The sequence below is a fragment of the Erythrolamprus reginae genome, chromosome 11 (assembly GCF_031021105.1).
Source record: "Erythrolamprus reginae isolate rEryReg1 chromosome 11, rEryReg1.hap1, whole genome shotgun sequence".
Lineage (NCBI taxonomy): Eukaryota > Metazoa > Chordata > Lepidosauria > Squamata > Dipsadidae > Erythrolamprus > Erythrolamprus reginae.
In genome coordinates, this window is record NC_091960.1 from 35,220,515 (window position 1) to 35,246,453 (window position 25,939).

Below are 25,939 nucleotides of genomic sequence, written 5' to 3' on the forward strand. Positions count from 1 at the left end.
AAATCCAATAAATAAGTAAGTAAGTAAGTAAGTAAGTAAGTAAGTAAGTAAGTAAGTAAGTAAGTAAGTAAGTAAGTGTTCAAGATTCACAGTTGCAGATAGACCCCTTATTCTTGAAGAGACAAGACTTTTTTTAAAAAATTAAATGCATAGCTAATTTAATGAGTCAGTTTGGTGTAATCCTTAAGGTGCCGACTGGAAACCAGAAGTTCTAGTTTTGCCTTAGGCGTGAAAATGATATGGCTGACTTTGGGCCAATCACTCACTTTCAGCTCACAGGTTGTTCTGGTGGAAACTAGCAGGAGGAAGAAGTACTATGTATGTTTGTCACCATTATCTATCTCCTTCCTGCCACGTACCTCCCAGAGACCAATAAGAGCACACAGAGTTGGCCTCCTCCTGTTCCCGCCATCTAAACAATGTAGGTTGGCGGGACTGTGGGGGAGGGCCTTCTCTGTGGCTGCCCCAGCTCTATGGAACCAACTACTTCCCCCGATGTCCGTACTGCTCCCACCCTACTGGCCTTCCACAGGGCCACAAAGACCTGGCTTTGCCGACAAGCCTGGGGGCCATGAATTGTCCATCTTTCATGGCCAAATTTTATTTTATGAATGGTATGCATGCATAAGATTTGACTGGTTTTTATATAAATGGGTTTTATTGGGGATAGTTTTTAGAGATTATATTCGACTTTTTTATTGCTTGTATCTTTTTGTATTGTATTATATTATGTTGTAAGCCTTTGGGATTGGGCGACATAGAAGTCGAATAAATGTCTGTCTGCCTGTCTGTCTGTCTGTCTGTCTGTCTGTCTGTCTATTAAAAACCACTCACGGAATCTCCAGAATCAAAAGCCTAGAAACTTGAAACTTGGCATCTAGGTTCCTCTTGGCTTCTAGGTGCTCGCTAAGAAAGGATTTTTCAAAAATGACCATCAGACCATTAGTATTTCTTATACAGTATCATACTAACATGTTCTGATGCTAAAGAGTTAGATGTTCTACTCCCCCTTCCCATCTGAAAAGAACTCTGTTCCAAATGCCAGTTGCCTTATATTAACACCCAGAGATGCTAAGGAGTTACACATTGTACGTAAATTTTCAAGCTTTAAGTGTCAATGTATCAAGCCTGAGCATAACTCCTCATTAATTTTTAAGCTTTAGCTGTCAATTTATCAAGTCCGATCACATAGTTTCATAGCGAACAACAGGTATTTATTTATTTATTTATTAGATTTGTATGCCGCCCCTTTCCGTAGACTCGGGGCGGCTCACAACATAATAAAACAATTCATAACAAATCTAATAATTTATGATTTAAAATTTAAAGTAGTTAAGAAAACCCCATTTTTAAGCAGACATACGTACAAACATACCATACATAAATTGTATAGGCCCGGGGGAGATATCTCAATTCCCCCATACCTGATGACAAAGGTGGGTTTTGAGGAGTTTACGAAAGGCAAGGAGGGTAGGGGCAGTTCTAATCTCTGGGGGGAGCTGGTTCCAGAGAGTTGGCGCCGCCACAGAGAAGGCTCTTCCCCTGGGGCCCACCAACCAACATTGTTTAGTTGACGGGACGCGGAGAAGGCCGACTCTGTGGGACCTAATCGGTTGCTGGGATTCGTGCAGCAGAAGGCGGTCTCGGAGATATTCTGGTCCAATGCCATGAAGGGCTTTAAAGGTCATAACCAACACTTTGAATTGTGACCGGAAATTGATCGGCAACCAATGCAGACTGCGGGGTGTTGGTGTAACATGGGCATTTTTGGGAAAGCCCATGACTGCTCTCGCAGCTGCATTCTGCACGATCTGAAGTTTCTGAACCCTTTTCAAAGGGAGCCCCATGTAGAGAGCATTACAGTAGTCGAGCCTCGAGGTGATGAGGGCATGAGGTATCCAGCTCCTAGTTACATATAAAGCCAGGATAAGTATCAAAGAAATAAATAATGGCATCTTGCTATTTAGCTACCAATCATTGCAAAGTAAGAATCAGTGTGGTGCCTCCTATTACCAAAATGGGAATTTTAAAAGTTGCAAGAAGAAGTGGTACATCTGGAGACTTGAATAATAAATCCATGTTCTTGCTGAACAAGCATTTAGAAGCTTCCAGGACCAGAGGGTTGTCATATATACCCATGCTGACCTTTTCCCTAATTAAATAATCAGGAACAGCCTCCTGGTATGCAAAGAATGAGCACTTGGAAATTTGACTGCTGAGTCACTATTCTAATTAAGTTACTGAAGCTAGATTTTGCATTGTCCAATCCAGAAGAGTGGTGAGAAAGTGCTCCAGAAGAGACATCAAGTCGGTCGTTAAGTATGGGGAAATTCCATCCGTTGTCTATGAAAAATCTGGTGGAAGGATGTGCACAGCCCAAGATGTATACCTTGTACAATATCACCTATGGCTACTTGACCAATGTTAGCACAACTGCAGCGTATTTGTGTCGTTTGGCGGGACCCAGGAGTAGAGCCTTCTCTGTGGCGGCCCCGACCCTCTGGAACCAGCTCCCCCCGGAGATTAGAACTGCCCCCACCCTCCTTGCCTTTCGTAAAGTTCTTAAGACCCATCTCTGCCGCCAGGCATAGGGGAACTGACACTAAACTATAATTTAGATTTGTTGTGAATTGTTTCATTTTGTTGTGAGCCGCTCCGAGTCTGCGGAGAGGGCCAGCATACAAATCTAAATAATAAATGAATGAATGAATGAATGAATGAATGAATGAATGAATGAATGAATCAATCAATCAATCAATCAATCAATCAATCAATCAATCAATCAATCAATCAATCAATCAATCAATCAATCAATCAATCTCCCCCGGGCCTATACAGTTTATACATGGAATGTTTGTGTTTGTTTGCTTTTAATAATGGGGTTTTTAGTGTTTTTTAAATTATTAGATTTGTTCTTACATTGTTCTTGTTATTATTGTGAGCCGCCCCGAGTCTACGGAGAGGGGCGGCATACAAATCTAATAAATAATAATAATAATAAATAATAATAATAGTATTAAATCAGCAAATGAAACCATGTTGTGCATTTTATGGCCTTCTTGGCCATTGAAGGCAGTGGCATAATCCAAAACTTACTGGCCTTTTGGATGCATTCATGCCCTTCTTCAATTCTGACTACTACGGCAAAATTCTTTGTATCTCATTTTAGCGTTTGCCCAGGTTTGCCTGGTGCACCAGTTGCGGCCCAATTTGGACAGGGAGTCATTGCTCACGGTCACTCATGCCCTCATCACCTCGAGGTTCGATTACTGCAACGCTCTCTACATGGGGCTACCTTTGAAAAGTGTTCGGAAACTTCAGATCGTGTAGAATGCAGCCGCCAGAGCCATCGTGGGGCTTCCAAGATTGGCCCACGTTTCCACAACACTCCGTGGCTGCTGATCAGTTTCCGGTCACAATTCAAAGTGTTGGTCATGACCTTTAAAGCCCTACATGGCATTGGACCAGATTACTTCTGGAACCGCCTGCTACCGCACGAATCCCAGGGACCGATAAGGTCCCACAGAGTTGGCCTTCACCCGGTCCCGTCAACTAAACAATGTCGTTTGGTGGGCCCCAGGGAAAGAGTCTTCTCTGTGGCGGCCCCGGCCCTCTGGAACCAGCTCCCCCCGGAGATTAGAACTGCCCCCACCCTCCCTGTCTTTCGTAAACTACTCAAGACTCACTTATAGCTCCAGGCATGGTGGAGTTGAGACTCCCCCAAGCTTTTTTATACTTTGTTTTATGTTTGGTATGAGTATGCTGTTTGGTTTTTAAAATAATGATAGGGTTTTATATGTTTTATATGTTTTTAATATTAAATTCTACTGCTATATTGTTTTTATTGGTGTTGTGAGCCACCCCAAGTCTTCGGAGAGGGGTGGCATACAAATCTAATAAATAATAATAATAATAATAATAATAATAATAATAATAATAATAATAATAATAATAATAATTTTAGACATTGTTCATTCTAAAACGTTTAGCTGAGAAGTTTGAAAAGAAAGCTCATGGCTGAGTATTCCTTAGTAGCAGCGGGGGGATTCAAATAATTTACCGTATTTTTCGGTATAAGACGCACCAGAGTATAGGACGCACCTTAGTTTTTAGGGAGGAAAATAGGGAAAAGAATCGTCCTAGTATTGTGTGATAGAGAAAAAAAAATTCTTCTATCCACTTCTCTAAGTGGTTTACAGAATCAGCCTCTGGCCCCTAACAACCTGGGTCCTCATTTTACCCACCTCGGAAGGATGGAAGTCCAAGTCAACCTTGAGCCGGTGGTGAGATTTGAACTGCTGGACTAGCTGAAGTAGCCTGCAGTGCTGCACTCTAACCGCTGCGCCACCCCAACTCACTGATAATGCTAAGCGCTTCAGAGAGCCTAAAGCTTTTCACATTTATTATCCGACTGTTTGTAGAAACTGTGATTAAAGACAGTCACTAGGTTCAGCCGCAGGCATCTTCGGTGATAAGATGGTAGGCGTGGGAAAAAAAATTGGCCTGAGGATTTGGAGCGGAGTCAACTTAGACAACATGGACAACTGCCGAAAATGCTATGGCAACACCTGGTGTTCTTGTCTCTGTACGGGGAGGAAAATTGTTAAGCAGGGGGGGGGGGGGCGCGATCCTTAATAAGCTAATGAGATCATAACGGAGGTGAAATCAGATTGTTCACGTTCAGAACTTAATTCAACTATGTTCCACGTACAGTGGTACCTCTACCTAAGAAGGCCTCTGCTTAAGAACTTTTCTAGATAAGAACCGGGTATTCAAGATTATTTTTGCCTCTTCTTAAGAACCATTTTCTATCTAAGAACCCGAGCCTGGAAAAATTTCTCAGGAAATTTGAGAGCGGCACGAAGGCCCGGCCAGTTTCCTGCCATTCCCCCTTTAATCATGGTCATCTTGGGCTTTTCTGGGGCGACAGAGGAGCCTTTCGGTGGCGCTTGAGGCTTTGGCAGTCCAGAGCAAACGGAGCATTTTCCTTTCTCTGGGCGCTTGGAGACTCGCGCCGGGTGTATGGGAGGCGCATGCTCCTCCTCGCCACCTCAGAGTCCCTCTTTTTTTTTTAAAAAAAGCCTTAATAATAAGTAATAATAATAATAATAATAATAATTATTATTATTATTATTATTAATTAGATTTGTATGCCACCCCTCTCCGAAGACTCGGGGCGGCTCACAACAATAATAAAAACAATATTATAGTAGAACAAATCTAATATTAAAAAAACATTAAAAACCCTATCATTATTTAAAAAACCAAACAGCACATTCATATCAAACATAAAACAAAGTATTAAAAAAGCCTGGGGGAAAGGTGTCTCAACTCCCCCATGCCTGGCGGTATAAGTGAGTCTTGAGTAGTTTATGAAAGACAGGAAGGGTGGGGGCAGTTCTAATCTCCGGGGGGAGTTGATTCCAGAGGGCCGGGGCCGCCACAGAGAAGGCTCTTCCCCTGGGGCCCACCAAACGACATTGTTTAGTCGACGGGACCCGTAGAAGGCCAACTCTGTGGGACCTTATCAGTCACTGGGATTCATGCGGTAGCAGGCGGTTCCGGAGGTACTCTGGTCCAATGCCATGTAGGGCTTTAAAGGTCATAACCAACACTTTGAATTGTGACCGGAAACTGATCGGCAGCCAATGCAGGCCACGGAGTGTTGCAGAAACGTGGGCGAATCTTGGAAGCCCCATGATGGCTCACATCTTAAAGTTTTAGATTTTTTTGATTCCCCTCACCTCACCTTTTTCCTTCAGTAGCGACTGTCCTCTTCCTCCTCTTCCTCTTCCTCCTCCTCCTCCCACCCAAATTCCGAGCTTTTATTTCTTTCCTAATGGGTTTGCACACATTATTTGCTTTTACATTGATTCCTATGGGAAAAATTGCTTCTACTTACAAACTTTTCTACTTAAGAACCTGGTCACGGAACGAATTAAGTTCTTAAGTAGAGGGACCACTGTCCTGTGTTTCCCTGAAGATAAGACAGGGCATTTGGGCTTATTTTTTTTGGGGTGTGTGTGTCTTATTTTACCACATGCGCTCAAAAGCACAATAGGTCTTATTTTGGGGGTAGGTCTTATTTTTGGAGAAATACGGTAGCTCTTTTTGAGCCTTCTCATAGGTTTCATAAGGGCTGGCGGTGTCACACCTGTGGCTTTCCACACTTCTTCTGTTTGTCTATCTCTTAAGCATAATAGACGGTAAAAGAATTTGTGGGCATGGCGTGAAAAATGAAAACTAGTCTCTGGCTTCTTAATTCAACTCCCTTGAATTCAGTTTGTGTTTTTAATTAAAAAAAAATATAGACCTACTTTTAAGTGCTCTGCCATTAATTGGCTCCTCTACTTCAGTCACCAGTTAATTGCTCAGAGCAAAATCCAAACAGCCAGAAAAGAGACTCCCCCAAACTTTGAAACCCAGGCATGTGAATGATGCTCTTAAAAATTAAAAAAGGAAGATATGGTATTTAGAGGAAAAACAAAGAAGTCAGGAAGGATGGAAGCTTGCATCTGTTGGAGGATAACCTCTTATAAGCAGCTGTTCCTTTCATAAGAATGTAAAATCTAGCAGTGTTGTGATTACCTGTTTTGGTCATTGTTATCACTCAGGGCCAGTTTTTCTTTTGGTTCTGTGGAATGGTCTGGACATTGTGAGCAGCTGTTATTTTATTGAGCTCAGGAACCTCAAACTGCCCAAGGAGCTGCTGAGACATTTCTACAGAGGAATCGTTGAGTTTGTCATCTGCACCTCTATAACTGTCTGGTTCAGTTCTGCAACCCAACAGGACCAACACAGACTTCAGAGGAGAATCAGAACTGCAGAAAAAACAATGGCTGCCAACCTGCCTTCCATTGAGGACCTGTAGACTGCACGAGTCAAAAAGAGGGCGGGGAAAATATTTACTGACCCCTCACATCCTGGACACAAATTGTTTCAACTCCTACCCTCAAAACGTCGCTACAGAGCACTGCAGACCAAGACAACTAGACACAAGGACAGTTTTTCCCCCGAACACCATCACTCTACTAAACAAATAATTCACTCAACACTGTCAAACTATTTACTGTATCGGCACTTCTATTCCTACTAGTTTTTTCTCATCATTCCTATCACACTTTTCCTCCCACTTATGACTGCATGACTGTAACTTGTTGCTTGTATCCTAAGATTTTTATTAATATTGATTGTTTCTTCATTGCTTATTTGACTCCTATGACAAACATTAAGTGTTGTACCACATGATTCTTGATAAATGTCTCTTTTTCTTTTATGCACACTGAGAGCATCTGCACCAAGACAAATTCCTTGTGTGTCCAATCACACTTGGCCAATAAAGTTGGTTACCAATCAGTTTCTGGTCACAATTCAAAGTGTTGGTTATGACCTATAAAGCCCTTTATGGCATGGGACCAGAATATCTCCGAGACCGCCTTCTGCCGCACGAATCCCAGCGACCGGTTAGGTCCCACAGAGTTGGCCTTCTCTGGGTTCCATCGACTAAACAATGTGGTCTGGCGGGACCCAGGGGAAGAGCCTTCTTTGTGGTGGCCCCGACCCTCTGGAACCAACTCCCCCCAGAGATTAGAATTGCCCCCACCCTCCTTGCCTTTCGTAAGCTGCTTAAAACCCACCTCTGCCGCCAGGCATGGGGGAATTGACACATCGCCCCTAGGCTTATACTGTATAGTGTTATGTATGGTATGCTTGTGTTGTATGTTTTTTAAAATAATGGGTTTTTAGATATTTGTTGAATATTAGATTTGTTTATTGTATACTGTTTTGTTGTTGTTTTGAGCCGCCCCGAGTCTGCGGAGAGGGGCGGCATACAAATCTAAGGAAGGAAGGAAGGAAGGAAGGAAGGAAGAAAGAAAGAAAGAAAGAAAGAAAAGAAAGAAAGAAAGAAAGAAAGAAAGAAAGAAAGAAAGAAAGAAAGAAAGCACTTGGGGAAAAGGAATTCTCAATCTGAGTATTGCATTGGCAGTTCTGTGTTAGCAAAATTTCAGAAGAGAAGGATTTAGGGGTAGTGATTTCTGACAGTCTCAAAATGGGTGAGCAGTGTGGTCAGGCGGTAGGAAAGGCAAGTAGGATGCTTGGCTGCATAGCTAGAGGTATAACAAGCAGGAAGAGGGAGATTGTGATCCCCTTATATAGAGCGCTGGTGAGACCACATTTGGAATACTGTGTTCAGTTCTGGAGACCTCACCTACAAAAAGATATTGACAAAATTGAACGGGTCGAAAGACGGGCTACAAGAATGGTGGAAGGTCTTAAGCGTAAAACGTATCAGGAAAGACTTTATGAACTCAATCTGAAGAGTCTGGAGGACAGAAGGAAAAGGGGGGACATGATCAAAACATTTAAATATGTTAAAGGGTTAAATAAGGTTCAGGAGGGAAGTGTTTTTAATAGGAAAGTGAACACAAGAACAAGGGGACACAATCTGAGGTTAGTTGGGGGAAAGATCAAAAGCAACATGAGAAAATATTATTTTACTAAAGAGTAGTAGATCCTTGGAACAAACGTGGTTGGTAAATCCACAGTAACTGAATTTAAACATGCCTGGGATAAACATAGATCCATTGTAAGATAAAATACAGGAAATAGTATAAGGGCAGACTAGATGGACCATGAGGTCTTTTTCTGCCGTCAATCTTCTGTATTCTATTCTAAAGAGTACTGTTGTTCTGTCGTGTTTGGAGTCTGCAGGAAAACCTCCCACAGTGATCGCAAAATTCCCGGGACTCCAGAAGAGTTTTAGAGCATGTCAATTACGTTATAGCCACATTCGATCAGGATGGGAAGAATGGAAGCAACAGGTGGGAGGACGCTGGGTGAGAAGAGCCACTATTGCTCTCAAGATCTGACCTGGTCAGAAAATATTGGATGCTTTCTTGGCTCTGCAAAGCACAGAAATTGGGAAATATCAACATTTCTCTAAAATATTATGCAGTGTTCCCTCTAATTTTTTTGGGAGGTGGGCGGAAAAGTATAATGTCTGAGCGGCAGTCCCTTCGGGACTGGGCGGCACAGAAATAATAAATAAATAAACAAACAAACAAAGAAAAAACCCACCCTGTTTTGCTTCAGAGAATTTCAAAGTAAAACACTGTACTGTGTGTCTATAACAGTGAGCTCATAATAGGGCAACTCTATCAATATCAAAATGCCACTTAAATAGTTGAGCTAGTTTCAAACTAGATTTTGATTTTCTTTCTCTCTTCCTTACTCCTGTTGTGATTCAGCCTGAGGCTGCTCAGGGACCAGCTGTGTCTCTGCTGGCTCCATGCCCAGAGGAGGATGACAGCGCAGAGGAGGGGGCTGAACAGTCGGGCGGGGGAGAGGAAAATCAGGAATGGGATGAAGGAGAACAGCATGAGAGCCCCGGGGGGGGGGGGGGGGGCTCTCCCCAGCCAGTAGCTTGGAGTCATTAGGTGATGACGCACAAGCTGTCATTGACATGAGACAGCGACGTTCAGAGCAACGAAAGGAGCAGTTAAAGAGATATTTTCACCATTGAAGTAGAAACAGCTGGGTTTGGGTGTGGTTCTCATCAGCAGGGTTTAAAAGGCAGGCAGGCCCTTTAAGCCATGTGGAGTGTTATCAGTTAGGAGTTGCGTTATCCTGTCTTGTTTCTCGGCGTCTCTGTTCCTGGCTTGTGGCCCAGCAGTTTGGAAGACCTGTGGGAGGTGTAGGTCTGCTATCTACAGCTTTGGTTTGGCAGCAAGAATTCTGTATTGCTGCATGGACTTTTGGCCTTTGTGAATATATCTGAAGATACAGCATTTTCCTGTTTGTAAGGACATTTTCTGTTACCTGTGTTTTTCTTGGATTTTATAAAACTGCCTTTGCCTTTTACCAGTGTGTCTGGCTTCTCTTTTTGGGTTGGTCTTGGCTTCCGGAGTGACCCAGACAGAACAACTCCCATTCTTTTTCTTTCTCTTTTCCTTCCTCTCTTTTTTCTATCTGTTTCTCTCTCTTCCTCTCTCTCTCCTTCCCTCTCACTCTTTCCCTCTCGGCTTCTGGGCAGGTTGGGAAAACTCTGAGTTGATGATGATTTTTAAGTGAGCGATTGCTCACTGCTCAGCTTAGAGGGAACTATGATATAAAGGAACACTTGGGGTGGGCAGGAAAGCATCTGTAAGAGAAGACCCAAGCTCAGAGACCACCAAGGATCCCACAATCCAGGGGGAATTTTTTTGGGGGATCAAGGAGCTTCTATATCTCAGCCCTCTGCTATTTTTCCCCCTCTGCCCAATTGGATGATTTTCCCACAGTGGTTACTTCCATGCTATTTAACTGCTTTATAATGGCCTTTTCTTCTTTTTCTCACGTGACCCGCTTGAAGGCAGCTGGGTGGAAAACAAAAACAAATGATTTGCTAGGAATGTGTTAACGGGTATTTCTCAAAGATTCTTTCCTTTTTTTCAAAACTCTGTGCGGCAGGATTATTTTAAACCTGTTTAATTTTCTAAGGTTTTATATTCTACCCACTGCGTTCCCATTCAGGTGTTGCAGTCAATTGCAATAATTATTGAGCCTGGAATTAAAAACATAGAAACATAGAAGATTGACGGCAGAAAGAGACCTCCTGGTCCATCTAGTCTGCCCTTATACTATTTCCTGCATTTTATCTTAGGATGGATCTATGTTTATCCCAGGCATGTTTACATTCAGTTCCTGTGGATTCTTCCTTCCTTCCTTCCTTTCCCTTCCTTCTTTCCTTCCTTCCTTCCTCCTCTTCCTTCCTCCTCTTTCTTTCCTTCGTCCTTTCCTCCATCCCTCCCTTCCTCATTCATAGAAACATAGAAGATTGATGGCGGAAAAAGACCTCCTGGTCCATCTAGTCTGCCCTTATACTATTTCCTGTATTTTATCTTAGGATGGATCTATGTTTATCCCAGGCATGTTTACATTCAGTGACTGTGGATTGACCAACCACGTCTGCTGGAAGTTTGTTCCAAGGATCTACTACTCTTTCAGTAAAATAATATTTTCTTATGTTGCTTTTGATCTTTCCCCCAAATAACTTCAGATTGTGTCCCCTTGTTCTTGTGTTCATTTTCCTATTAAAAACACTTCCCTCCTGGACCTTATTTAACCCTTTAACATATTTAAATGTTTCGATCATGTCCCCCCTTTTCCTTCTGTCCTCCAGATTATACAGATTGAGTCCATGAAGTCTTTCCTGATACGTTTTATGCTTAAGACCTTCCACCATTCTTGTAGCCCGTCTTTGGACCCATTCAATTTTGTCAATATCTTTTTGTAGGTGAGGTCTCCAGAACTGAACACAGTACTCCAAATGTGGTCTCACCAGCGCTCTATATAGCGTGATCATAATCTCCCTCTTCCTGCTTGTTATATCTCTGGCTATGCAGCCAATCATCCTACTCGCTTTCCCCACCGCCTGACTGCACACAATTGAACACAATTGTCTTAAAACAGAGGTCTTCAAACTTGGCAACTTTAAGACTTGTGGACTTCAACTCCCAGAATTCTCTGGCTGGAGAATTCTGGGAGTTGAAGTCCACAGGTCTTAAAGTTGCCAAGTTTGGAGACTCCTGCCTTAGAATGTCTGTCTGTTTTAATCAATACCTGAATTTTAGGGTATTCATGTCTCCAAACTCTTAGGTGCCCACCGCTACCCCTAGTTTTAATCAAATTATGTAGTTATCTGAAGGGCTTTATAAGTAGAAAGATAAGAATACCTGTGGACATCTCCAACACTAAGCAAAGCACCTTTGGAAAATTCTATCACTGCGTAGGAAGGACAATAGCATAGTATATTAGTGCCTGTAAGCGTGGGCAGATTTAAGATTACTGGATCTCAATAATTATTTTGGCAGGCATTCCATAATCATCTTTTGCAATTATTTCGTCTGGGTATGTTGGCAGCAGTCGGCATGGAGAGACAGGAAGAGAACAGCTCCAGGTTTTTATCTTTAGCCCAGAACAATTTTTGTTCACGGGCATAATGGGGGAAGCCTTTTGCGGTTGCTGCTTATATCAGAACATAGGATGGATTGAAACCCATCCTGTCACAGGTGTGACAAGCAGAGGTGGGTTTCAGTAGGTTCTGACAAGTTCTGGCGAACCGCTTCTAAAACTTTTGAGTTCTGACTCGCCCTGCACCCACCTATTCGCTGCCTCTCGAGTCCCAGCTGATCGGGAGGAAATAGGGATTTTGCAGTAACCTTCTCCTAGAGTAGTGTTTCTCAAATAGTGGGGTGGGCCCCCCTGGTGTCCTATTTATTAGGGGGGGGCGTGACTCCCGGGACCTTGCTTTTTTTCTGCAGGGAGTAATATTTATTTATCTATCTATCTATCTATCTATCTATCTATCTATCTATCTATCTATCTATCTATCTATCTATCTGGTTGGTTGCTTGGTTGCTTGGTTGCTTGGTTGCTTGGTTGCTTGGTTGCTTGGTTGCTTGGTTGCTTGGTTGCTTGGTTGCTTGCTTGGTTGGTTGCTTGATTGATTGATTGATTGATTGATTGATTTGTATGCCGCCCCTCTCCGGAGACTTGGGGTGGCTAACAGCAACAACAAGACAGTATACAATAACAATCCAATACTAAAGAGATTAAAAACCCATTAATATAAAAACCAAACAGACATACAGACATACCATGCATAAAATTGTAAAGGCCTAGGGGGAAAGAGGATCTCAATTCCCCCATGCCTAACGGCAGAGGTGGGTTTTAAGTAGCTTGCGAAAGGCAAGGAGGGTGGGGGCAGTTCTAATCTCTGGGGGGAGTTGGTTCCAGAGGGCCCGGGCCACCACAGAGAAGGCTCTTCCCCTGGGTCCCGCCAAGCGGCATTGTTTAGTTGACGGGACCCGGAGAAGGTCCACTCTGTGGGACCTAACTGGCCGCTGGGATTCCTGCAGCAGAAGGCGGTCCCTGAGATAATCTGGTCAAGTGCCATGAAGGGCTTTATAGGTAATAATAATAATAATAATAATAATAATAATAATAATAATAATAATTTATTAGACCTGTATGCCGCCCCTCTCCGAAGACTCGGGGTGGCTCACAATAACAATGAAACAATACAGATACAAATCTAATAATTAAAAACTGTAACTAAAACCCATTGCCTTAAAAAAACAATCGATACTACACAATCATAACCACATATAACTTTCAATGGTCGGGGGAGGGGGGATACACTAGTTATCCCATGCCTGGTGACATAGATAGGTCTTGAGGCTCTTGCGGAAGGTGAGGAGGGTAGGGGCAGTTCGAATCTCCGGAGGGAGTTGATTCCAGAGAGCCAGGGCCACCACAGGGAAGGCTCTTCCCCTAGGCCCCGACAGACGTCATTGTCTGGTCGACAGGACCTGGGGAAGGCCAAATGTGGGACCTAACCGGCCGCTGGGATTTTTGCGGCAGAAGGCAGTCTCGGAGATAATCTGGTCCTATGCCATGTAGGGCTTTATAGGTCATAACCAACCCTTTGAATAGAACAGAATAGAATTTTTAATTGGCCAAGTGTGATTGGACACACAAGGAATTTGTCTTTGGTGCATAGGCTCTCAATGTACATAACAGAAAATATACATTTGTCAAGAATCATGAGATACAACACTTAATGATTGTCATAGGGGTCAAATAAGCAACGAGGAAACAATCAATATTAATAAAAATCTCAAAGATACACCCACCACTGGTGGTGACAAGGGCTTATAATTAAAGATAAAGCTGTGATGGTATCTCCCGACAGCTCAAGGGTTGTAAGGAGTGGAAGTTGGAGAATTGGGAGGAGTTGGGGGGGGAGATGATTCACAACATAAATAAGATTACAAGATCAGGCTTGAGATGGCAAAATCTAATAACCTTCATCATTTTGTTTGGCAGCTATACTGGGGACTTGTAGTAACCTGAATGGAGAGGTTGTTAAACTGGAAGGGTTTCTTCTGGGCGCTCCTGTCTTTGGGCAAATATTTATTCATAGTTTTTTTTTCTTCAGAAGGTATATTGATGCAATACACAATGAGGACAACCCTGTAATTATCTTTAGATGCATGCGAGGTGGGAACCCTTGGAAAAACACCTAGGTGAACTAGTGTGAAGTATATTCCTTTAAAACCCATAATGAAATCTATAAAAAACTTTTAATCTCTCCGTTTTCCTCTTTGGTGTGGAAAAAAAAAAGGAATCAGTTGCTCTTTGAAAATGTTTTGTAAATTAGTGATTGGCAGGGGCCAAAATCATCTCAAGAAATCAGCTATCGACCTTATAGATGCAAAGTTTGCGGTTTTTAACATGCAATTTCTCTCCCACTTCCAAACTAAAATTAGGACCCAATTTATAGAAACGTAGAAGTCTGACGGCAGAAAAAGACCTCATGGTCCATCTAGTCTGCCCTTATACTACTTCCTGTATTTTATCTTAGGATGGATATATGTTTATCCCAGGCATGTTTAAATTCAGTTACTGTGGAGGATTATCTGATCCTTGTGTTTTGTGCCTGCTTTACTGACTTTGACCTTTGTGTGCTGATTTCCCCCCGCTTTGAAACTAAACCAGAGCCAAGTGTGTTTCACTTTGTGAAAGAAGAAGGACTGTGAATTGCCTCACAGCTGCAAGCTAAGTATCACAGAACTGATAAGGGACTTGTACAAATTACCAGTTTGTTTGGAGACCAGTGCTCTTGGCTATACCAAAAGAGAGCTTGGTTTAAGTGAATTTTCATTATAAAGAACATTGTTTTGAATGTTCAAACGTGTGTGTGTCTGAAATTTGTACCTGTGAATATTTGGCAGGATTCTACCAGAGAGCCCGACAGAACAGTATATATATATACTCAAATTTGTGTGCAATGAATTAAAGTGGATGTAAGACAGTATACAGACGAGCCTTCCTTTGTCTCCGAAGTATAAATATTTATCTTCATCAGGTTGAGAAGTATTGCTAGTGTTGACTGGTGACGTACGTTGGGATTTGAAGAGGAAAAAAAGGTGTTCGAGTGATCCGGAAACGAATCTGCTTCACTCAATGTGGAATGGATTTTAAAATGTATTTATTGGGCTAAGGAAGCTGAATGTTAATACATGTGAATATTTGCATTTGAATTCATTGACTTGGCTTGAATGGTTTTAGTAAGGTTTACACACACACACAACTCAAAAAATTAATATATCATGCAAAAGTTCATTTTATTTCAGTAATGCAACTTCAAAAGTGAAATGTAATATATGAGAGAGACTCATTACATGAAAGGCGAGATAGTGCAAGCAGTGATTTGTCATAATTGTGATGATTATAGGGTGCAGCCAGGGGTGGGCAGCAGGCAGGAAGGGGTGGAACACAGTTCCACCGGCAGAAATGAAGATGCGTGCACAGCTCCAGCTGATTGGCGGCTGTCACTTCCTGGATTACTGGTCTCGGCTTGGCTCTCCTTGTTGTCCCCTGGTGGGTGACTTGATCGAAGTGCCCTGAGTCTGCGGAGAGGGGCGGTATACAAATCCAATAAATAATGATGATAATAATAATAATAATAATAATAATAATTAATAATAATAATAATAATAATAATAATAAAATCATGCATGGGATAGAAAAGGTGGGTAGAAAAAAATTCTTTTCTCTATCACACTATACTTACTTATTCATTTTATTTGTTGGAGGTACATAAAGATATATTTATATACATATAAACTAATAAAAATAAAAATAAGAAAAAACATTAGATAGAATAATAAAGCTCATAGGTGAGAAAGTGAGGACAATTAAAGGGAAACATTTCTTCACCCAGAGGGTCCTTGGTTGATGGAATTCCCTTCCAGAAGAGATTGTGACAGCTGTCAGCCTGGATAGCTTCAAGGCAGGATTAGACAGATTCATGGATGCCAAGTGTATCAGAGGTGGTTATTGAAACGGATGTCCATGTGCCGCCTCTAGGTTGGTTGAGGCAGGCAGGGTTCCCTTGGGTACCACTTGTTGGGGGTCAAGGGAAAGGGAGGGTCTTGCCTTCTCTTTCTGCTCAAGTGTTCTCTTTGCCGATGATGTGAAACTTTTCAACACCACTGATAATACACTCACCCTCCAGAAAGACCTGGACTTCGTCTCAGACTGGTCTAACACCTGGCAACTTCAAATATCAACCAACAAATGCTCTACCCTCCACATTGGCAAAAAGAATCCTAACCGCACATACGAACTGAATAAACAACCTCTCACGGCTAACCCACACTCAGTAAAAGACCTTGGAATACTAATATCGAATGACCTAAGTGCTAAAGCCCACTGCAACAATATCACCAAAAAAGCATCTAGAGTTGTTAACCTGATCCTACGTAGCTTCTGCTCTGGCAATCTCACACTACTCACAAGAGCCTACAAAACTTTTGCCAGACCCATCCTAGACTACTGCTCATCTGTCTGGAACCCATACCACATCTCGGACATCAACACCCTTGAAAATGTCCAAAGATATTTCACCAGAAGAGCCCTTCACTCCTCCACTCGAAACAGAATATCCTACGAAAATAGAATAACAATCCTGGGCCTAGAAAGCCTAGAACTACGGCGCCTAAAACACGATTTGAGTATTGCCCACAAGATCATATGCTGCAACGTCCTACCAGTCAATGACTACTTCAGCTTCAACCGCAACAACACAAGAGCACGCAACAGATTCAAACTTAATATTAGCCGCTCCAAACTTGACTGTAAAAAATATGATTTCAACAATCGAGTTATCGAAGCGTGGAACTCATTGCCGGACTCAATTGTGTCAACCCCAAACCCCCAACACTTCTCCCTTAGACTCTCCACGATTGACCTCTCTAGGTTCCTAAGAGGCCAGTAAGGGGCGTACATAAGTGCACTGGTGTGCCTTTCGTCCCCTGTCAATTTGTCTTTCCTTTCTTTCATCTATCATATATATTCTCTTCCTTTCATATCTCCTCTTCTCTAAGTTCACTTTTACCCTTATATATATTACCACATGTCTATTTTCTTCCTATGTACTTGTGTATTGGACAAATGAATAAATAAATAAAATAAAGATCCCCATGGACAATTGGTGGGCCACTGTGGGACACACAATGCTGGACTCGATGGGCTTTGGCCTGATTCAGCCTGGCTCTTCTCATGTTCTTAGGTTCCAAAGAAAACCAGGAAGCTCAGATTTCTCCATTCAAGGCAGAAGAAGGACAATTAGTAGCGGCGTGTTTATAAGCCGTTTCGGGGCCGTTTCGAGCCTCCCCAACCCGTCTGCTCGCTCGCCCTCCTTCCAGCCTTTTAACTCCTGCCTTTAAAGAGCCCAGGGGATGTTGATTATTTGGCTGCAGCTCCGGAGTCTCCTCCTCCTCCTCTTCTTCCTCCTCCTTCCGTGAGATCCACCCCTAAGCAGAATACGCACTCTGGAATGACAGGCATCCGTTCCTCTTTGGAGAGAGAGAGAGAGCTGGCATGGGAGCGCATTTATGAGAATTGCACCGTGCCCCTCCGAACCAGGGATACAGGACATACCGCGGCAGAGCTCGGACCCACAATCCTGGACTTGTTCTGACTTGGGGGCCATTTGGCTTGGGGAGGGGTGATTCTTGGAGTGAGCAGAGGGAAGCCCCAAAGTTTCTCCACCCTGCGGAGGCTGTCAACTTTCAGGGGCTGATGTCTGCTTCTCGAATCCGGCTTGCCTCCCTCCCTCCCTCTCTCACCCTACTTTGAAGAATAGAAGAATGGGACAGACACGCTACTCCAGACCGGTATATCCTGCTCCCTTGGGTGAGTAATGGAGGGTCTAGTTGCAACTGAAAAGCACAGCCAAGGAGCGCAAGCGAAGTCGGAGCATGTTTAAAAAAGAGGTGGCGAGGGTTGTGTAAGTTGGAAGGGGAGCTGGGATTCTCCGAAGTGCCGAGGAGGGATTGTTTTCGTAAGGGGAGTACATAAGTGCACTGGTGTGCCTTTCGTCCCCTGTCCAATTGTCTTTCCTTTCTCTCACTTATCATATATATTCTCTTCCTTTCATATATCCTCTCCTCTAAGTTCACTTTTACCCTTATATATTTATATATTTATTCATTTATTGGATTTGTATGCCGCCCCTCTCCGGAGACTTGGGGCGGCTAACAGCGACAATAAAACAGTGTACAATAGTAATCTGATATTAGAAACGATTAAAAACCCATTAATATAAAAACCAAACATACATACATACAGACATACCATGCATAGAATTGTAAAGGCCTAGGGGGAAAGAGGATCTCAATTCCCCCATGCCTGGCGGCAGAGGTGGGTTTTAAGTTGCTTACGAAAGGCAAGGAGGGTGGGGGCAGTTCTAAACTCTGGGGGGAGTTGGTTTCAGAGGGCCGGGGCCGCCACAGAGAAGGCTCTTCCCCTGGGTCCCGCCAGGCGACATTGCTTAGTTGATGGGACCCGGAGAAGATCCACTCTGTGGGACCTAACTAGTCGCTGGGATTCGTGCAGCAGAAGGCGGTCCCTGAGATAATCTGGTCCGGTGCCATGTATTACTACATGTCTATTTTTCTTCCTATGTATTTGTGTATTGGACAAATGAAAAAATAAATAAATGAAAATAAATCTTTGCTTTAAAAGAGAGACAGAGAGATGGAGACAGAGAGAGAGAGAGAGAGAGAGAGAATTGCTCCTTTGGAGCACCTATCGCTCTGTAACTTGTACCTGATGTACCTTAAGAACCAGGCTTTTCGATCTTTTGCTTGTTGCTTGCCGGAGTGGTAAAAAATTTTTTAAAAAAAAAATTAAAACTTTGTCAGCAGAAATTACATATCCTGCCTTTTGCTTGGTGTGAAATGCTGCAGACGTGCTGATTTGCTATTTCTCCTCTGTACGAATAATGAGACTTCATTATTAAAAGATTCATTATTCTAATCATCTAGCATCCTGAAGACATTGACTCAGCCATCCTTCTATAGCAGGAGATTTTTAAAAAACCAGAAAACTGATTCATATCCACTTGCTTCCATTGTAAAACAGAAAGCCATTCCCTCGACGATTTTACACTTTTGAATTTAAAATGGGCTTCTTACTGAAGAAGGAAGGAAGGAAGAAAGAGAGGTTTAGGCTGAGGATTCCAGATAGGTTGATGTCCTTCCAGTTCCATCCCATGGGTTATATATATTAATTAATAGTACCTAAATAGTACCTATTTGGCATACAAATCTCTCTCTCTCTCTCTCTCTCTCTCTCTCTCTCTCTCTCTCTCTCTCTCTCTCTGGATAGATAGATAGATAGATAGATAGATAGATAGATAGATAGATAGATAGATAGATTTGTATGCCAAATAGGTACTATTTAGGTACTATTAATGCCACAGTTGCAGTCAATGCTGCTGTCCCTATAAACTCCCATAACTCTATCAGGAAAGACTTAATGAACTCAATCTGTATAGTCTGGAGGACAGAAGGGAAAGGGAGGACTTGATCGAAACATTTAAATATGTTAAAGGGTTAAATAAGGTCCAGGAGGGAAGTGTTTTTAATAGGAAAGTGGACACAAGAACAAGGGGACACAATCTGAAGTTAGTTGGGGGAAAGATCAAAAGCAATATGAGAAAATATTTTACTGAAAGAGTAGCAGATCCTTGGAACAAACTTCCAGCAGACGTGGTTGATAAATCCACAGTAACTGAATGTAAACATGCCTGGGATAAACATAGATCCATTGTAAGATAAAATACAGAAAATAGTATAAGGGCAGACTAGATGGACCATGAGGTCTTTTTCTGCCGTCAGTCTTCTATGTTTCTATGTTTCTACATGTCTTGGGTTCTGATGAATTTTTTGGGCGAAGCAAAGAGTAAAAAAATTGGGGCAAATGCAGGGAAGATGTGTTGCGGTGTTTCAATTGAGGGCAGCCTTGGTGGCTCTCTGAACTGGTTTGGTTTTGCATTTTAAAGAGTTAACGCCAGAATTGTTCAAGGAATCTTCACCGCCTCCCCTTTTTCCTCTCTTATTTAATTGTGGGCGCAATGGAATCCTCTAGGGAGCCATCCAGAAAATTTATTTAGCAATAGCATTTAGGTTTATATAACACTTCATAGTTCTTTACAACCCTCTCTCTGTGGTTTATAGAGAATAAGCATATTGCCCCCAACAATCTGGGTCCTCATTTTACTGACCTTGAAAGGATGGAAGGCTGAGTCACCGTTGAACATCTATCTATCTATCTATCTATCTATCTATCTATCTATCTATCTATCTATCTATCTATCTATCTATCTATCTATCCATCCAACTATCTCTCTGTCTCTCTCTGTCTCTCTGTCTCTCTCTCTCTCTCTCTCTCTCTCTCTCTATCTCTCTCTATCTATCTATCTATCTATCTATCTATCTATCTATCTATCTATCTATCCATCTCTCCGTCTCTCTGTCTCTCTCTGTCTCTGTCTCTCTGTCTCTCTCTCTCTCTCTATCTATCTATCTATCTATCTATCTATCTATCTATCCAACTATCTCTCTCTCTCTCACTGTCTCTCTCTCTCTGTGTCTCTATCCATCTATCTATCTATCTATCTATCTATCTATCTATCTATCTATCTATCTATCTATCTATCTATCTATCTATATCTGCCACATGAATCCCAGCGGCCAATTAGGTCCTGCAGAGTTGACCTTCTCCCGGTCCCATCAACTAAACAATGTCGTCTGGCGGGGCCTAGGGGAAGAGCCTTCTCTGTGGCGGCCCCGGCCCTCTGAAATCAACTGCCCCAGAGATTCGAACTGCCCCTACCCTCATCGCCTTCTGCAAGACCCTGAAGACCTATCTATGTCCCCAGGCATGGAGCAATTATTGTATCCCCTTCTCTGACCATTAAGAATTATGTGTTGTTGTGACTGTATAGTATTGATTGTTTTTTAAGATAGTGGGTTTTTAGTTATAGTTTTAAATATTAGATTTGTATTGTACTGTTTTATTGCTGCTGTGAGCTGCCTGGAGTCTTCGGAGAGGGGCGGCATACAAGTCTAATAAATATTATTATTATTATTATTATTATTATTAAAAATAATAATAATGATCTATCTATCTATCTATCTATCTTTATCATCTATCTATCTTTATCTATCTATCTATCTATCTATCTATCTATCTATCTATCTATCTAATCTAATCTAATCTAATCTAATCTAATCTAATCTATCTATCGCCCCGAGTCTTCAGAGAGGGGCGGCATACAAATCTAATAAATTATTATTATCTATCTATCTATCTATCTATCTATCTATCTATCTATCTATCTAATCTAATCTAATCTAATCTAATCTAATCTATCTATCGCCCCGAGTCTTCAGAGAGGGGCGGCATACAAATCTAATAAATTATTATTATTATTATCTATCTATCTATCTATCTATCTATCTATCTATCTATCTTTATCTATCATCCATCTATCCGTCCATCCATCCATCCATCCATCCATCTATCTATCAGCAATATTTATATGTTGCGCCACTCCAACAGGACTCTGGGAAGCGAACCATAATCACAGTTACTAAAACAATATAAAAATATGACAATAATAAAAACAGCGAGAGATATAAAATACATAAAAACGCTAAAAGCCTTACATACATGCAGTCATTCCTAATCCCAGGCCTGTCGGAGGACCCAGGTCTTAACGGCTCTCTATAAGACATATAAATATAGACTTATAGTCTACCAAGATTGGCGTGAGGTTGCCTGGTAGATAACCAGGAACTGACTAAAGATGCTAACAGTTGAAAGTTGTTGTTTTTTTAAATGTACCTGCCATTAATATTATTTTCCCAGTGCTCCCAACTCGAATTAAGAAACATTTCTTAGCCTGGCTGTGTGTTCCTTGCACAGAGTATATATTGCACAAATAGGGTGTGACTTCCGTAGAGACAGTCTTTGATTTGGGAAATAATGAGCTTTAAGAGTTAAATCTATTGGCAGGTCGTCCTATAATAAAGTCGCATTTTAAATCTCCACTAAGTGCCTCCCCATTTTGAAGAGGCGATTTCTAATTATGTGCGTCTGTGCACTGCCTGCTAATTTAAATTGCCAAATGTATTTAGCAATTTCCTTATTTGCAAAGGAGAAGATTAGATAGCAGCAGACGGATCCTTATGCTCTATTACCTTGTGCTCCCAATGTTTAGAACAGTGTTTCCCAACCTTGGCAACTTGAAGATATTTGGACTTCAACTCCCAGAATTCCCCAGCCAGCGGATGCTGGCTGGGGAATTCTGGGAGTTGAAGTCCAGATATTTTCAAGTTGCCAAGGTTGGGAAACACTGGTTTAGAAGACTTAAACCAAAGCACTGTTGGTTGAAATTAAAACAAAACAATTCTTTAGCAAGTTTAATGTTTCCAAATGTAAAATAATGCACTTGGGGAAAAGGAATCCTCAATCTGAGTCTTGCATTGGCAGTTCTGTGTTAGCAAAAACTTCAGAAGAGAAGGATTTAGGGGTAGTGATTTCTGACAGTCTCAAAATGGGTGAGCAGTGTGGTCGGGCGGTAGGAAAGGCAAGTAGGATGCTTGGCTGCATAGCTAGAGGTATAACAAGCAGGAAGAGGGAGATTGTGATCCCCTTATATAGAGCGCTGGTGAGACCACATTTGGAGTACTGTATTCAGTTCTGGAGACCTCACCTACAAAAAGATATTGACAAAATTGACCGGGTCCAAAGACAGGCTACAAGAATGGTGGAAGGTCTTAAGCATAAAACCTATCAGGAAAGACTTCATGAACTCCATCTGTAGAGTCTGGAAGACAGAAGGAAAAGGGGGGACATGATCGAAACATTTAAATATGTTAAAGGGTTAAATAGAGTTCAGGAGGGAAGTGTTTTTAATAGGAAAGTGAACACAAGAACAAGGGGACACAATCTGAAGTTAGTTGGGGGAAAGATCAAAGGCAACATGAGAAATATTATTTTACTGAAAGAGTAGTAGATCCTTGGACCAAACTTCCAGCAGACGTGGTTGGTAAATCCACAGTAACCGAATTTAAACATGCCTGGGATAAACATATATCCATTGTAAGATAAAATACAGGAAATAGTATAAGGGCAGACTAGATGGATCATGAGGTCTTTTTCTGCCGTCAGTCTTCTATGTTTCTATTTAAAAACAATTAAAAGATAAACTTATCAACCAAAGATGAGTTGTTGTTTTTTAATAAAACTATTAATTTTCGTAAAAATTGACAGACATACAAACAAACATTTAACATGAAGTAGGGGTTACAATTTCCCCTCTTGTCGTATAAGTCAAATTTCTTTTACAGAAAAAGAATACATTATTAATGCCTTAAGTCAACATATTAATTTGAATGGCAAAGATGAGTTTTTAAGCTCTTTCCGAAGGCAAGGAGGGTGGGGGCAGTGCAAATCTCTGGGGGGAGTTGTTTCCAGAGGGTCGGGGCCCCCACAGAGAAGGCTCTTCCCCTAGGTCCCGCCAGCCGACATTGTTTGGTCGACGGGACTCTAAGGAGGCCAACTCTGTGGGACCTGACCGGTCACTGGGATTCATGCGGCAGAAGGCGGTCTCGGAGATAATCTGGTCCTGTGCCATTTGGGCTTTATAGGTCATAATCAACACTTTGAATTGTGCCTGGAAACTGATCGGTAGCCAATGGAGTGGTGGTGAGATGTGGGCATTTCTTGGAAGGCCCAAGACTGTTCGCGCGGCTGCATTTTGGACAAGTTGAAGTTTCCGAACACTCTTCAAGGGTAGCCCCATGTAGAGAGCATTGCAGTAGTCGAGCCTCGAGGTGAGGTTTCCCAGAGGCAAAACAGATATTTGCTCTTATTGCAATTAGAGGTATGTGTGGCATTTGTTGATGTGGCCGACACAGGTTATAATATTGGAAATAGCCTTTATTTTTCTGTAGCAGGTTGTTTTTCTTTTTTTACGGAGATAGCTGACCTTCTCCATACTTAAGACATGAGTGCACATAGTTTTGACTTCAGCAAACATATTGCAGGACAGTCCGGTGCTCTTTTGAAGGTGTGGGGAAATGTAGAATTTGGTTCACACATTTAAAAAAAATTAATCTTTTCCAAACAAGGGCTTGATCCCAGTGACCTTCTCCGGGTCCCGTCAACTAAACAATGTCGGTTGGCGGGCCCCAGGGGAAGAGCCTTCTCTGTGGCGGCCCCGGCCCTCTGGAACCAACTCCCCCCAGAGATTAGAACTGCCCCTACTCTCCTTGCCTTTCATAAGCTCCTTAAAACCCACCTTTGTCGTCAGGCATGGGGGAACTGAGATATCTCCCCCGGACCTATATAATTTATGAATGGTATGTTTGTATGTATGTTTGTTTAGTAAATGGGGTTTTTAAATATTTTAAACTACAATTTAGATTTGTTATGAATTGTTTTATTCTGTTGTGAGCCGCCCCGAGTCTGCGGAGAGGGGCGGCATACAAATCTAAATAATAAAATAAATAAAATCAATTGTCTTGGCTCGTCTGTGTGTGGCAGGGGTCCCCAAACTTTTTACACAGGGGGCCAATTCACTGTCCCTCGGACTGTTGGAGGGCTGGACTATATAAAAAAAACTATGAACAAATTCCTATGCACACTGCACATACCTTGTTTTAAAGTAAAAAACAAAATGTACTATTTAGAGGGGGGGAAGAAGTCTGAAATTCATATATGTTTATGTTTTGTTTTTAATTTTCTTTTGTTGACATCTGATTGGCTATACAAGGTTTTCTTGGCTTATGAAAAATGTATAAAGAAAGAAGGAAGCACTTTGGCATAATGGTTAATAGGTTAGAAATATCATTGGTGTTGCACTTTTTGAAGGAGGGAATTTAATTAAAAGAAAATGAATGTAACTGGATGACAAAATTATAAAAAAAACTGTTGCAACTTTTTTGATGATTGATATTAGTTACTAACAAAATACTGCATTTTATTCATGGAAAATTAGATGGTACACTGTGTTGTTGGGATGTATGTTGAGAGAAAAATTAAAAAAAATTACCCCCCCAAAAACAGTCCTTCCTTCCTTCCTCTGTCCCTCCATTCATTTCATTCTTCCTTCCTTCTTTCCTTCCTTTCTTCCTTGTTCCCTCCATTTTGCCTTCCTTCCTTCCCTCCTTCCTTCCTCTCCACTTCTCCTTCCCTCCCTCTCTTTACCTTTTCTTTCTTTCTCTCTCTCTCTTTTCCCTGTGCTCTTGTCACTCACCGGTGGGCCGGATAAATGGACTCATGTGGCCCGCGGGCTGTAGTTTGGGGACCACTGGTGTGTGGGTTCCCAGTGGGTTCCCAGTGGCAGTATGTGCCATGCAAATGATTTCATTGTGCATATAACACATCAGGCAGTGTTATACAACTATAGGTGTACAGCCTGTGAATGAATCCTTGGTTGTGTGGATGGGGAGTCTCTGGAGGTTCTCAAGTCATCCAGACCATGGTTGTCCCACCAAGGGTGCTTTTTTGCAGGACTTCCTTGTTTTTCTACCAGTTGGATGGTAGGGAATGGCAGGGTTTATATTCCTTGCATCCTTTTAGAGCAGTGGTTCTCCACCTGAGGGTCAGGACCCCTTTGAGGGGGGGTGTCGAATGACCGTTTCATAGGGGTCTCCTAGGACAGTGTTTCCCAACCTTGGCAACTTGAAGATATTTGGACTTCAACTCCCAGAATTCCCCAGCCAGCGAATGCACGTGGCAGGCCTGGATCACTGTATGGAATGTTTGTGTGTATGTTTTTATATAAGGTTTTTTTTAGGTTTTTAATGTAAAATGGTTGGAAACAGAGAAACATAGCAGTCTGACGGCAGAAAAAGACCTCATGGTCCATCTAGTCTGCCCTTATACTATTTCCTGTATTTTATCTTAGGATGGATATATGTTTATCCCAGGCAGGTTTAAATTCGGTGACTGTGGATTTACCAACCACGTCTGCTGGAAGTTTGTTCCAAGGATCTACTACTCTTTCAGTCAAATAATACTTTCTCATGTT

General features: G+C 42.0%; 1 protein-coding gene across 4 annotated transcripts in view; it reads left to right on the forward strand.

The window, feature by feature from the left end:
* Positions 1-25,939, forward strand: part of PHACTR4 (phosphatase and actin regulator 4) — a 112,697-nt gene that overhangs the window by 38,299 nt on the left and 48,459 nt on the right. Inside the window, exon 1 of one of the 4 annotated variants that reach the window (XM_070764446.1) lies at positions 17,178-17,745. The exons of 2 other annotated variants lie outside the window; for them this stretch is intronic. In XM_070764446.1, coding sequence (XP_070620547.1) covers positions 17,700-17,745 — 46 coding nt within the window. In that variant the 5' untranslated portion in view covers positions 17,178-17,699. Of the gene's footprint in view, positions 1-17,177; positions 17,746-25,939 lie in introns of those variants that run through there. One more of the 4 variants, XM_070764448.1, reaches the window with a different exon arrangement.